The following is a 14,047-nucleotide window of genomic DNA, read 5'->3' as shown; positions in this document are numbered from 1 at the left end:
AGGAGCCAGGCCTGCTGGTAAACACCCTGTAATTCGTGACAGTCCCTTAGATAAAGCATTGTCCCCAGCCCTGAATATGAGTAATGCCAAAGCTGGCAATACCTGGTGCAATAGTGGGGTGATAGGGAGAACCCCCCCAAAAAACAAACAAACAAAACACACATAAGCACACATACATATAAAAAAGTGACCTGCAAATGTTACTCTTGTGTCCTTACCTGGTTATCCAAGTTCATTGGTGACATATAATTTGTGTCATTCTCAATTATAAGTGGTGGATGGTATTTGAAATTTTAAACCCCATTTTTGAGTGCCTTTGATTTCTCAACTCAATTGCAGTGATTGAAGCTCAGCTCTCCTCTCTTTTGTCCCTGGATCTTTCAACACAGATGATTGACTTAAGAGTGGGGATGTGGTGGACACAGGCTAGCTTCCATGTGGTCAACTGGCGGGCTCCTTCCCGGGACCTTGGAGACCTGGATTTGAATAGCAGGACCGTGCTCTGGCTGATTATGTTCATCATCAAGTGGATGGTCCTCTAGGCTCCCTGTTGTCTCTGGCATTTCCTGTGGGGTGCCTGTGTCACCCTGGTATCTGCCTGGAAACCATCGGCAGTGTGATGCATGTGTTCTTGCTTTTCAGGAGCTGTGCCGTCAACAGCGCTCCTTCCAAACACTGGACCAAGAGTGCACTCAGATGAAAGCCAAACTCACCCAGGAGCTGCAGCAGGCCAAGAACGCTCACAACATCCTGCAGGCTGAGCTGGACAAAGTAGGCGCTCCTTCTCCCCTTTTCCTCGTACCTGTTATTTCTGTGCCGCAGCTGACACAGGCTGCTTGGAGGGAAAAAATGCTCTATCCTCACTTTCCTTTTCAAACAGGAGAGCAAATGGAGCCTGTCTGGGTCTGGATTCTCTCATTCAGAGAAGAGGACAGTGAATGAGGGGGGTTCTTGGATCTGGAAGTCTGTGGAGCTCTGATATTCTGGTTCTTCGTCATGTCACTGGGTTCCCGTCCCAAGTAATTTATGCCCTCAAATCGTCAAAGCCCTGAAAATTACAATCAGTTTACTTACGTAACACTCACTTTAAAAATGATGTCCAGTGTTGTGGCTTTGCATTTCATCTGTGTGGTGAAGGCTCCCATATTTATATCTCCGCCCTGGACATCTGTTCTCAACTTGAGACTCATGGGTGTGTATCTGACATTGCCACTCGCATTTCTAACGCATCTTATTTGTTAGTAATGGAACTCCAGTAAATACCTCATCCCAGTAAATATCAATTCTGGTCTTCACATTGCTCAGGACTAAAGCTTCCTGTTATGTTCAGGTCTTCCTTTTCTCTCACACCTCAATGTCATCCATTAAAACTCTGCCGACTCTACCTTTATTTATTTACATGTACACACATGTGTGTATTTATCAGTGTATATGTGTGTGCATATGTATATTTACATGATTGTGTATGTGTGTGCATTATGTAGAGAATGCATTTAAACTTTTTGTGTAAAAAACAAAATCTGTATAGAATAAGTTTTGATGATAAGTCATTATCAGGCGTGCTCTCTTATAAGCATTATCTGTGTTGGGATAGAATGTTATCAGCCACCCCAGAAACCCTTCTTGTACTACTTACCTCTCTGCTTAGAAGAAACCTGACTTTACAAAGTCTGTCTGTGGTTTATATTGAATATGACTGCTATTTTCAGTGCTGGTCTAAGACTACATCGTCTCCCTCCTGGATTACTGTTCTAGCCTCCTAACTGTCTCCGTGCCCCCCACTTCTTCCTCAGTCTGTTTACAACCAGCGGCCAGAGTGAGTCTATTAACCTGATGTCACTCTGCTCAGAGCTCCTGAGTCTCTCTCAGAGTGAGGGTCTTGGCCAACATGGATGGCATCAATTCTTTTATTCCATGACTTTCTTATTATTGGAGAAGAAATGACTATTAAGGAAGTAAAGAACAGGAAACTGAACCCTGACCTTATTTTCTCTTTGTAGGTCACATCATTAAAGAACCAGCTAGAAAACAAATTGGAAGAGTTTAAGCAGAATGCCTGCCGAACCGAGCAGGCGTTACAGGCAAGTCAGAGCAAGGAGAATGAGCTGAGGAGGAGCTGTGAGGTGAGTGAGGAGCAGAGACAAGTGTCTGCCAACTTCCGTTCAGGATGTGCTGGGAATTGCTACACCGATTTTCAGTAGCTTATCGTGATCATTTCATTGTCTATTTTATTTGCCAGAAGTATGACGATGTATTTTGTATATAACCTATGTCACAGAACATAGTACTTTTTTTTTCCACTTCCTATTCTGATATAATTTCTAATATGCATGTAGCAATTATAGGAAAACTTGACTTGTACTAAGGACATATACTACTCTTTTTTTTTGAAAGATTGTTTTAGACCATTTGGGAGGTGAAGAATAGAAGAAGACGAGGGGTTTTCGAAATGGAAAGAAACAAAATTGGTGAAGGGGTAAATTGAAATCCCTTTTCCAAGGGTTGACTTTTGAATCATCAAATATTAAAAACCTGGTGGAAGGTCAATGATTTAAATGAGCAGAGTAATGACAGATGAAGAGTTCCTAGATTTCAAAATCTTGTGAAAACATCAAGTAATTGTAAATTATGTTACTCTGGCTTCAAAAGTCAGCATTAAGTTCAGTGTTGAGCACGGTTGACAGTGTTTTCGTAGATTCGTGCTTTTGTGCACAATGCTGGATGATTTCCCCAGTGGTGTGAGTAGAGAACTACCTTGACGTTGCTTCCACTGATAGGGTTTTCTCCATACTTATTTAATTTGGTTTCTCCCTGAATTTACCTAGTGGCCTGGAGCTTATTTTAAAGGGCGTAATGAAGAGCCATTTAGGGGCGCTTACTAGCCTGAGACAATTTGAATAGTGACATAAATCAGCGTGGCATCATTACAAAGAAGCACAGCAGAACAGAAGTTTCTTCCCCATCAAATGTCACAGGAAAGAAATTGTTCCACTCATTCTTTAAATATTTTGCAGTCACTTTCTAGATTGCAAAGATTCTCTTTGAAATTCTCTGTAAAGAGCATTCGTTTATGCAGGTGAGGAGAGCCGAAAGGTATTTATCCCCCAGCTTTGGAGAATTAACACGGTTGTAAAATCCGAGCATCTGTCAGTAGCACAGGAGCATGCAGCCAGCCTCAGAGGGGTAATATGGCTGGAGACAGGCGGCCCCAGTTCCAGCCACTGGAGTGGAAGGAAGCTTCGTATCAGAGGATGGTTTCAACAGCGAACGTTTTCAAATGGAAGTGTTTTGTTTCAGCAAAACAAATGTTTGCCTTTTGGCCAGTGGGGACCAACCAGCAGATGCTTCTGCTAACATTTCCACAGGCAGACTGGCACCGAACTCTTCCCTCTGTGAGCTCCCCTTTCAGCCAGGAACTCTCCCGCGACGCCACTGGCGGCCTGGTGGAAGCGTTTTGTAAAAGCAGTCATCTGGTTAAGAGGCCACAAACGCTTTTAAAACAGTCTCCTTGGCCGAGGTGCAGTTGTGGGCTGGGCGTTGTCTTGCAGGTGTTTCTGAAGACTTGGGTGACCCCACAGGGTCTGGTGTGTCAGCTGAGGAGCTGTCCACAGTGAGCGCGCCTATACTGAGCTAACTGCCCACCGTGTTGCACTAATATGTCATCGATCTCTGTGTCCAGTGAGGGCAGTTGTGTGCCAGGGCCTAGCACAGGGCCAGGGGGTTCATTTAGTATCTGTCTTCATTTATGTGTGTGTCTTCTTTTGAAGATGAGAAGAACTCACATTTAGCTGGCTCTTGCATTTTGAATTGGGATTGGGATCAGAAAAGTGATTTAGCCACTTAGAGCGGTGCATAACTTAATGGTATAATGTTGGCGGCTTTAGTGTGAGCGAGGGCTGAAATTGCATTGCTTTTCTGCCACCTACCTGCTGAATGACCTTGGGACAGTGACTTTCCTCTTCTGAGTCTGACTTTCTTCATCTGCATATAGGGACAAATAATACCCCTTCCTTTTCAAAGCTAAATCGATGATTAGATTAAACCCTGCCCAGTACATAAGTGCTCAGTAGATTATTACAGTCCGCCTGCTCATTGCTTTGGTCTTCACAACTGTTATGGCCTGATTGCTGTCACCCATAGGCACAGAAAGCGATGAGCCAGGGGACAGTGCATTTGAGATTTTACACGTTTAAAATTTGCCTGTTCTATCCTATCACTGTGGGTCTCTTTCTTTATCTAATTATAAGTATTAACAAGTTTAGCACGCTGATAGGTTTTGGATGCCGAAATAATGTGACAGTTGTACTGAAATTTTCCTTGTTCGTGTTTAGCAAACTAATATGCCACTCACAATGAGAAAGCATCAGTAATGGAAACGTGATTTAATGGTCCAATCAAGGGTAAAGTTAACGTTTAGTATCAAAGTGAATGGAGGGTTTAGATACACTGCTCATCCAGCATCGGCTGCCAGCCCCATAGCGTTCTGTTAGGCCATCATGTACCATCATTTGACAGCCAAGGTAGGGGGAACACTTGCTTGGGGACCTTTCTGAGCACGGGATCTGTATTATACCAGATCCTCTAAGGGGCTTGGTCTGGCAGACAGGAATGATGAGGTGGAAGGGAAAAACACATCCTTTGCATCCGTCCCTTGTTCATGATACAGACTTCGCCCCAGCAGGGGACGTATTAAGCATCATTCATGGATGGGATCATGAAATAGTGCACAGTAACTGAAATTTGTTTTGTCTGGCCCTAGGAAAGGATGCTTCCCTTGCTGCTCCTAAACCGAAGTTGATTTGGGTGGAATAGCTTGCTAAGCTCAGATGCTGGCTTGTGTTTATAGGGATTTTTGTTGTGTTTATTCAGACTTGTGCCCAATTTTGCACATCATGTCAGGATGCAGGAGATGCCTAGGAGAACGTATCCTTGTATGCCTAACTTGTTGTTGATAATGAGCTACCCAATCAAGTCTTAAGTGGCTGTAGCCTTGCAGAAAACTAATTGCTGATGGATGGCAGTTTACAGCTCGATTTTCAGATGTTCATTTTCTAAATTCTGGCTATTAAAAATCCTTGGGTTGGTCTTAGCCATAGCATTAGAAGCCTGCTGGGTCCCAGGATTGGCTGAACGTTTCTTTGTTAGAAACAAATATTTATGGAGCTAATGCCAGAATAGAGAAAGACATGCTAATCTTTCCGTTTCACTTACTGTTCCTGTAAATGTCTCCAGTTACGGACAGAGGCTGTGGAGATGAGCAGACATGTAAACATAAGTTGCCCCCCTCCCTCTCTGGGATGCACCCAGCTTTAGCTTTGCACATGGTGTCTTCTCAGCTTTCTTGTCACCTTCAGATGTAGATGCCATTTAGTTTGATTGATTTTTTTAGGGTAAGAAAATATTTAATAGGTTGTAAATTAAAATGCTACGTCAACCCAGGCGGGTGGGTAAATGCTAGTTCCTCTCTTATGTTGAACTCATACAGCTGATCTTAGCACTGATCACGCAGATCTCAATGCTGTTAGATTTTGGGAAGAAAATAATGCTCCATTCACTTGTTAAAGTTCTTCAAGGTATTTTTCCTTTCACATTTGTGATATCTTTTGATGATTATCCTGTGTTTGAAGAACGAACAGGCGATTAGAGTGTCTATACTTTAATTATGTTAGTTTAAGTCAATAACACATTTCAAACACACACACACACGCATATGTATATATATATATATATATATATATATATATATATATATATATTGATTTTAGAGAAGTGAGAGGGATAGAGAGAGATAGAAACATTTATCTGCTGCCTCCTGCATGCCCCCTGCAACCCGGGCATGTGCCCTGATTGGGAATCGAACTGGCAACCTCCCGCCTCCCGGTGCAAGGGATGATGCTTGAACAACTGAGCCACACTGGCTAGGGCACACTGTTGTATCTTAATGATCATTCTTTGCAGACTTGAACACTGCCCAGTATGAATGTCAGCCTCAGTCTTGAGATCAGTTGGAGCGGCCCTTTAGTTCTGATTGATGTCTTAATTTGCCAGCAAGGAAGGGAGGCAGGATTAGGACAAAGACAGGAGTTTAACTACAATGGGTTCTGTCTTATCTTGATGATGAAATGAGCATATATATATATGAACACAGCAGCTGCCAGCAAGTTTTCAAGTACTTTCTCCTAGCCAGATTCCCCCTCTTCTTGAATTTGGCTTTGCTGCCTCGGTACCCATCTGCTGGTAGTAACCAGACTGATAATTGAAGGCAGCTTTCCAACACAGCACTGCCAGGGCCATCTGTTTTCTAACGGTGCAGTAGGGTTTTGGAGGCTGGGTCTTAATTGTTTCTTTAAGATTCAGAATTTTCTCCTTCTCAGAGGGGTATTTTTTAAGTTTTTTTTTTTTTTTAAAGTTAACCTTATGAATTCCCCCTCCCCCAAGGATGTGAGACCCTTAATTCTGTCAGTATATGCCAATTCTTTGTGGTCCAGAGGGTGGCATATCATATAAGCTGAGATATTTAACAGCTATAAAATCATTAAAGGTTGGAAAACAGGTTGAGGAAATAGAGGATTTGTGATATTGTGTGTCTTATGTGGTTAATAAGCAATAGCACTTTTCTTTGGCATTTAAATATTGCTTGGTTTTAAGATTCCCCCCCCAATATGTCTCCCTAGATAATACAATGGGGCTACATCTGCGTCTCTGCTACTTTATTTACATGGATACTTCATTTAATCAGGTGCCCAAAGAATCTGTTTTTACTGTGAAAGCTCAGTTTCCTCTATGTAGAATGAATTCTTCCTTTTGTGCTTCAGCCCGATTTCCCATAGTACTCGCCACCTCTCTTTAGCAGTTAGCACATCCCCATGTGTATTAAGTGACTGGTAGCACATCTTCCCTCACTGGGTTACTTGCCCTGAGGGCAGAGACTGTCTCACTTAAATTTACATCTTTTATAATGTTCATTTCAGCATGTGGTTCATTGTAGATTTTTTGATAAACACTTATTAAAGGTAATTTACTCATAAAGACATCCCCTTAACAGTGAACGTCAAGGTGTAGAGTCAACATTTGTAGTGTGAATTTTTTTGTTCCTTAGTACATCAGGTATTTGTAAAAATATATTTGATATACATTCAGATATGATAAGAACTTGGAGCTTGTGTCCTTGAGGATCTTTTAAATAGGATTTTTCTTATGAGCTAATGCTTTAACAAGCTTAGGGACAACCAGAAAGCTCAAAGAAATATATTTTTGAAGGAAAATGATTATCGTCAGATTTAGGTCTTTTGATTTGTTTTAACTTCTATTCATAAACTCATTTGGTTCAATAATGTCTAACTTTGTTAAGCACTCAAAGGGGACATGTGATTCCTCCCCTAGTGAGATACACAATCATTTCCATTAGGGCCTTTCCTAAGACAGAAGTCGTAGTTTGCTTGAGCATTTGTTTTGATTATAACCAAGTAAATGTGCACTTTAGGAAATGAAGAAGGAAAACAGCTTCCTTAAGAGCCAGTCTGAGCAAAGTGCCAGAGAAGTCTGCCACCTGCAGGAGGAACTGAAGAAGACCAAGCAGTGTTTGACTCATAGCCAGAATTTTGCAGAAGAAATGAAGGGTAAGAAAAACTTGGTGTTTTAGAATTATTTCTCTAAGCTATCATTCCTGAGAGAGGATGGATAGCATTAGAAACTTTGCATTTTTTCATCTATTCTCCCAGAAAGATGTCTGCATTCGATGTGGAGAAAGTTTTCTCTCGTCCACTTTTTAGTTTCCAAAGTGATAGTTGGACATTGTTTTATTGGAGCACATTGAGTCCCCAAACGCCTGGTTTTCAGCACTTTGAAACCAGAGGGGTAAATATTTCCCACACAAAAGTAAATTGTCAGTGCTGTCTATTGCCCGAGAGAACTATTGATTGTCTCAAGTGTGTTTGTTAGTTACATTCAGACAGCTCATCTCCTCGCTCATAACCATTTCCCACATAATGGAAAATCACTTTATGAAATGCATGTGCCCCAGCCCTTAATGACCATTGATTTTTGATGGCTAACTTGACTGAATGATTTTATTTCCTTACTTTAGAACTACAGAATTATGCTATACACACTAAATGAATCCACTGCTAGTTTCCCATTTATCAGTGTACCATATGTCTTCTACTTCATTTATTTTCTCACCTGGGGTATTTGCACATCTGAGATTTTTTTTTTTAATTCTCAACTGAGGATATTTTTATTAATTTTAGGGAGAGAGAAAGAGAGAATCATCAATGTGAGAATCATTGATTAGTTACCTCTCCTATATGTGCCTCAACAGGGAATGGAACCTGCAACCTTTTTTTGGTGTGCGGGACAACACTCCAACCAGTTGAGTCACCTGGCCAGGGCTCTAGGATTTCTTTTAACCTGACCTGTGGATTATGTGTCACACTTGCTGGTGACTGTTTTTAAAATTTCCATCTCCCGAAGATAGCTTTTAATTTTTCCACAGCAGTGGTAAAAATGTCAGTCTCTCTTGAAAGACAACCATGGCAAAAGTGAAGGGTTCCAGTTGTTTTCCAGTGTTGGTCATCAGGGTTATTGCCTCGGGTCCTCGTGAGCAGAGGTGATTGACAGCCCTTGTGGTCAACTGAGAAACCTTATCCAGTAGGTAGAATGAGGTTAGAAGATTAAATATAGGAGCTGTATTGTAACATCTGCATTTAGAATACATCCTGTTCTTATCATCTATTAAGTTTCTCAACTTATATTCTCCCTCAATATATTTGGGGTATATAAAGCCTTCCCATCACTGTTGAATGAAATCATTGAGGTTATTCAGTGGGTAGAAGTGTGTTGTTGGACAGAAAACAAGATTTTAATGGAGTTTGAAAAAGCTTCCAGATAATTCTTGGGTTTATAGACACCACCCTTACTGCAAGGGGCTGGGATGTGGGTGACATTGTTCCTAAGTAATATTCCTATATAGGCTTCGAGAGTTAGTGATTATAGGATTTTTTACTCTTTTTTATTTAATCCTATATACTTTGGCTAAAATGGTGGAGTAGTTACTTATTTTCCTGGAAAATCAGTATTACTCCATAGTAACATGAGTAATTCCATTTCAATGCTGCTTTTTGACACAGTTTTCTCTCTTTAAATAAGTATATCAAAAGAGTTGAAAAATATAGTCAGAGATGTGGTGAGTTTGTATCCAACCATTGCCAAAAAGCAGGTATTGCAGTAAAGGGAGTCATGAACTTTTACTGGTGGAGGGTCTTGCTTTCAGTTTATAAAACATGCAACATCATTGAAGCATAATAAAATGAGTATTCCTGTACACCTATACATAAACATACACAGAAGAAGAAGAAAAGAAAGTTGCAACGGCTTAGGAAAACAATCTGTTGATATTTCATATATTTTATGCAACATCCCTTTATTAAGCTGCTTAGAAAGAAGATGAACAAATGTATTACCACCTCTAAAAGGACCATGTCTCTCCTTGCTCTAATTGACTTTATATAAGCTTAGATGATTGTCAGGTGATCTACTTTACAGGAGGTACCTGGGCAATAATGCCAGTTTTTATAGTGCTGAGAAGTTGTTAGTTTGTTTAGATTTTTTTTTCCACTTTAAAATTTTTATAAAGTATCAAAAACATTGACAGTGCTTTTTATTATTTTATTTTCAATAGCTAAGAATACTTCTCAGGAAATCATGTTAAAAGACCTTCAAGAAAAAATAAACCAGCAAGAGAATTCCTTGACTTTAGAGAAACTGAAGCTTGCCTTGGCTGACCTGGAAAAGCAGCGTGATTGTTCTCAAGATCTGTTGAAGAAAAGGGAACATCACATAGAACAACTGAGTGAAAAGTTAAGCAAAACAGAGAGAGAATCTGAAGCTTTATTGAGTGCTTTGGAGGTAAAAAGGAAAGAATTTGAAGAATTGAAAGAAGAGAAAACACAGTTTTCTCATTGGAAAAATGAAAATGAACAACTTATAAAGCAAATGGAATCAGATAAGGAAAGCTTGCTGAGTAAAATTAATCAGTTGGAAACTTGTCTTAAGACACAAAAAATAAAAAGCAATGAATACAATGAGAGAGTAAGCATATTGGAGATGGAAAGAGAAAACATAAGTGTTGAGGTGAGAAACCTCCACAATATGATTGATAGCAAGACTGTCGAAGTAGAGGCTCAGAAACAAGCTTACGCAGAGCTACAGCAAAAAGCCGAGTTCTCAGATCAGAAACATAAGAAGGAAATGGAAAATATGTGTGTGAAAGTTTCTGAGCTTACTGGGCAAGTTGAAGATCTGAAGCACAAGCTTCAATTACTTTCAAGTGAAATAACAAACAAAGACCAGCGTTACCAAGACCTGCATGCAGAATATGAGAGCCTCAGGGACCTGCTAAAATCCAGTGATTCTTTGGTGGCAAATGAGGCTCATCACAGAAATCTTTTGGCTTTTGAGCAGCAGTCTGCATTGAATAATTCCTTTGCAAATATAGGAGAACAAGGAAGTATGCCTTCAGAAAGGAGCGATTGCCATGTAGAAGCAGACCAAAGTCCAGAAAATTCAGCCGTCTTACAAAATAGAGTCATTTCTCTTGAGTTTTCATTAGAGTCCCAAAAGCAAATGAACTCAGATCTGCAAAAGCAGTGTGAAGAGTTGGTGCAAATCCGAGGAGAAATAGAAGAAAACCTTGTCAGAGCAGAACAGATGCATCAAAGTTTTGTGGCAGAAACAAGTCAACGCATTAACAAATTACAGGAAGACACTTCTGTCCATCAGAATGTTGTTACTGAAACTTTAGTTGCCCTGGAGAACAAGGACAGAGAGGTGCAGCTTTTGAATGGAAAATTGGAAAGTGAGCAAGCAGAGATTCAAGAATTAAAAAAGAGCAACCATTTACTTCAAGAATCTCTAAAGGAGCTACAACTTTTGTCTGAAACTCTGAGCTCAGAGAAAAAGGAAATGAGTTCCATGCTTTCTCTAAATAAAAAGAATATTGAGGAGTTGACCCAAGAAAATGGAACTCTCAAGGAACTTAATGCCACCTTAAATCAAGAGAAGATGGATTTACTCCAAAAAAGTGAGAGTATTTCACAGTGTATGGTCGAAGGGGAAAAAAGTATTTCAGCGTTATCTAATCAGTATGAGCAAGAAAGACTTATTTTATTACAAAGATGTGAAGAAACAGGAAATGCATTTGAGGATCTCAGTGAGAAATACAAAGCAGCACAAGAAATGAACTCCAAATTAGAACGTATGCTAAATGAATGCACTAGTGTGAGTGAAGATAGAAAAACTGAGTTGGAACAGCTAAAGGAAACCTTTGCAAGGGAACACCAAGCATTTGTAGCAAAATTAGCTTTAGCTGAAGAAAGAAACCAGAATCTAATACAAGAGTTGGAGTCATTGCAGGGAGATCTGAGAGCTGAGGTTGTAGAGATTCAAAACAATTCCAAGAGTGAGGCTGATGATTTAAAGCAAGAGATCAGGACTTTAAAGGAAGAGCACACCAAAATGCAAAAGGAAGTGAATGCCTTATCACAAGAGAATGAGCAGCTGATGAACTTGATGAAGATGAAACATGAGCATCAGAATCTAGAATTGGACCCAATTAATGACTCTGTGACAGAAAGAGACAGTGAGAAGAGTAAATGTCATGTTCAACTTCCAATGGAGCTTGAAGTTAAAGATACTTCTCAAGACAATTATGTTGCACAGTTGGAACAATTAGAAGCTAAAATAAGAAATATGGAATTACAACTTGAAGAAAGTGAGAAGGAAAAGAAGTACCTACAGCATGAATTACAGAGAATTAACAGAGAATTAGAATCTAGAAATTTGCTGCAAGACATTCAATCACAAGAAATTAGTGGCCTTAAAGACTGTGAAGTAGATACAGAAGAAAAGTATATGTCCATGCTTCATGAGTTGTCAACAAGTCAAAAGGACAATGAGCAGCTGCAGTGCTCTCTACAAATGGCATTGAACAAGCTGAATGAGCTAGAGACAATGTGTGAAATGCTGCGCAGTGAAAAGTTTGAATTAATGTCTGAGCTGAATGACTCAAGATCAGAATGTATCACAGCAACTAGTAAAATGGCAAACGTTGAGAAACTAGTCAGTGAAGTTAAAATATTAAATGATGAAAATGGTCATTGCCAAGATAAGTTAGTGGAAGAAATGCTAGAAGGTGAACGTGGTGAACAACAAAATTCAGAGACATCTGTGTCCTTAAATCCTTTAGATAACAGTCACATCTCTGAGCACTTGACATTGTCGAACAAAGAAGTTCAAATGCACTTTGCTGAATTGCAGGAGAAATTCTCATCTTTACAAAGTGAACACAAAACTTTACATGATCAGCACAGCCAAATGAGCTCTAAGATGTCAGAGCTACAGTCCTATGTTGACTTGTTGAAGGCTGAAAATTTGGTTTTGTCAATGAGTCTTCGAAACTCTCCAGGTGACTTGGTAAAGGAAGGGAAGATGGAATCCAGGGAGAGGCGTTCACTGTCACTGTCATTCTCTTGTGTGGCTGACAGCCCTAGTCTTACTAGTCTGGGGGAATTATCATTTTGCAAAGATCTTTTAGAACAGACAGGGGAAACATCCCTTTGGAATAGTTTGGAAGGGAATGTTTCTACAAACCAGTCCCACCTAGAGGAGGTATCTTGTAGCAGTCTGGAGGAGGAGGATCTGCCCAAGACTGCTGTCCCTTCAGCCTCAGAGAAGAGTGTTGAAGAACTTGAGATCCTCTGTCAGATATACCAGCAGTCCCTTAAGAAGCTAGAAGAAAAAATTGAAAGTCAAGAGAACATGAAAAAGAAGGAAATTGAAGAGCTCAAACAGTTACTAAATTCTAAAATGGAAGAGCTCGACTGTCTTCGGAAGCAGCATTTGTCAGAAAATGAACAGTGGCAGCAGAAACTGGCAAGCGTGACGATGGAGATGGAGTCCAAGTTGGCGGCAGAAAAGAAACAGACAGAACACCTGTCACTGGAACTCGAAGTAGCACGACTCCAGCTACAAGGTCTGGACTTAAGTACCCGGTCTTTCCTTGGCACCGACCTTGAAGATGTAAGTACATGGATTTACATGCTATTTCTCTAATTGCATGTCTAGCAGACACTCAATAAATGTTTGTTGAATGGAAATCAATGTTGAATTGACCTTAAAAATAGTTTTTTAGGGTCCAAGGGCATTAAATATCCCAAAGTTTTTTTAAAAAAACAATCCAGAACTTTAGGAATATGAATAAACCTTTTTGGGAGCTAAATTTCCACAGTTATTACATTTAAACACTATTATATGGGAAATTACTAAAGAGGGTTTTTAAACTCTCCTGGAAAAAATTACATGGCATCAGAACAGTGTCTTCAGGATGTGTGTGTTGTATGTTTTCATTCTTTGTGAGTTAATAAAGCACACTTACATAATAAATTAGAGCTTAGGAATGTTATTGTGATATGAATTTTAAAGTCTCTTGCCCTTTCTATTTTTAATGTTACAGAGTTAAAGTCATGAAACTAATAAGAGTATATTACATGTTACTGAATCATTTTATAACAATTTGCTCTGATACAAATCTATAATTTGGTATCAGTTGTTTAAAAAGATCTTTCTTAGAAACATCTGCACAGCATATGTTTCAAGGGACCTGGCGTATATGGCATACTGTTCTTAATATGTTTACTCCCCTTCTTGGCGCTATGTGTTTTAACCAAGGTCACCTCTCTGAGAAAGGTTGTTTCCCCAGGTAGGGATTTTTCCCTGAAGTTAGAGAGGGAATAAAACCCCTTAACCAAAGTGCCAGGCGGCTAATCAAAAAATAAATAAATAAATAAATAAAAATAAAAAGATCTTTCTTTATAGAAAACGAAATTGCCTAGTTACTTATAACTTTGTCCTTCTAGTCTGCCAGCTACACTAATAATTCTGTATGGTTGACGAGTCTCACTTTGTTCCTTCTGCCTCTGTAAGAGAGGAAAGGCAAGTGGTGAGTCAGCAGGAGTAGTCATAGCCGCTGATCCTCATTTTACAGATGAGA

The 14,047-nt window shown here is 39.8% G+C and overlaps 1 protein-coding gene across 2 annotated transcripts in view; it reads left to right on the top strand.

Moving 5' to 3' along the window:
• Window positions 1-14,047, top strand: part of CENPF (centromere protein F) — a 47,761-nt gene that overhangs the window by 15,138 nt on the left and 18,576 nt on the right. For both annotated transcript variants that reach the window (XM_070396188.1, XM_070396187.1), the window contains exons 9-12: window positions 643-771; window positions 2,001-2,123; window positions 7,484-7,619; window positions 9,680-13,077. In XM_070396188.1, the coding sequence (XP_070252289.1) occupies window positions 643-771; window positions 2,001-2,123; window positions 7,484-7,619; window positions 9,680-13,077 (3,786 nt within the window). The remainder of the gene's footprint in view (window positions 1-642; window positions 772-2,000; window positions 2,124-7,483; window positions 7,620-9,679; window positions 13,078-14,047) is intronic.

The sequence above is a fragment of the Myotis yumanensis genome, unplaced genomic scaffold (assembly GCF_028538775.1).
Source record: "Myotis yumanensis isolate MYYU_CA2020_CCGP unplaced genomic scaffold, mMyoYum1.0.hap1 SCAF_17, whole genome shotgun sequence".
NCBI lineage: Eukaryota > Metazoa > Chordata > Mammalia > Chiroptera > Vespertilionidae > Myotis > Myotis yumanensis.
The sequence above is the reverse complement of the archived record's forward strand: the minus strand, read 5'-3'. Positions and strand labels throughout refer to the sequence as shown.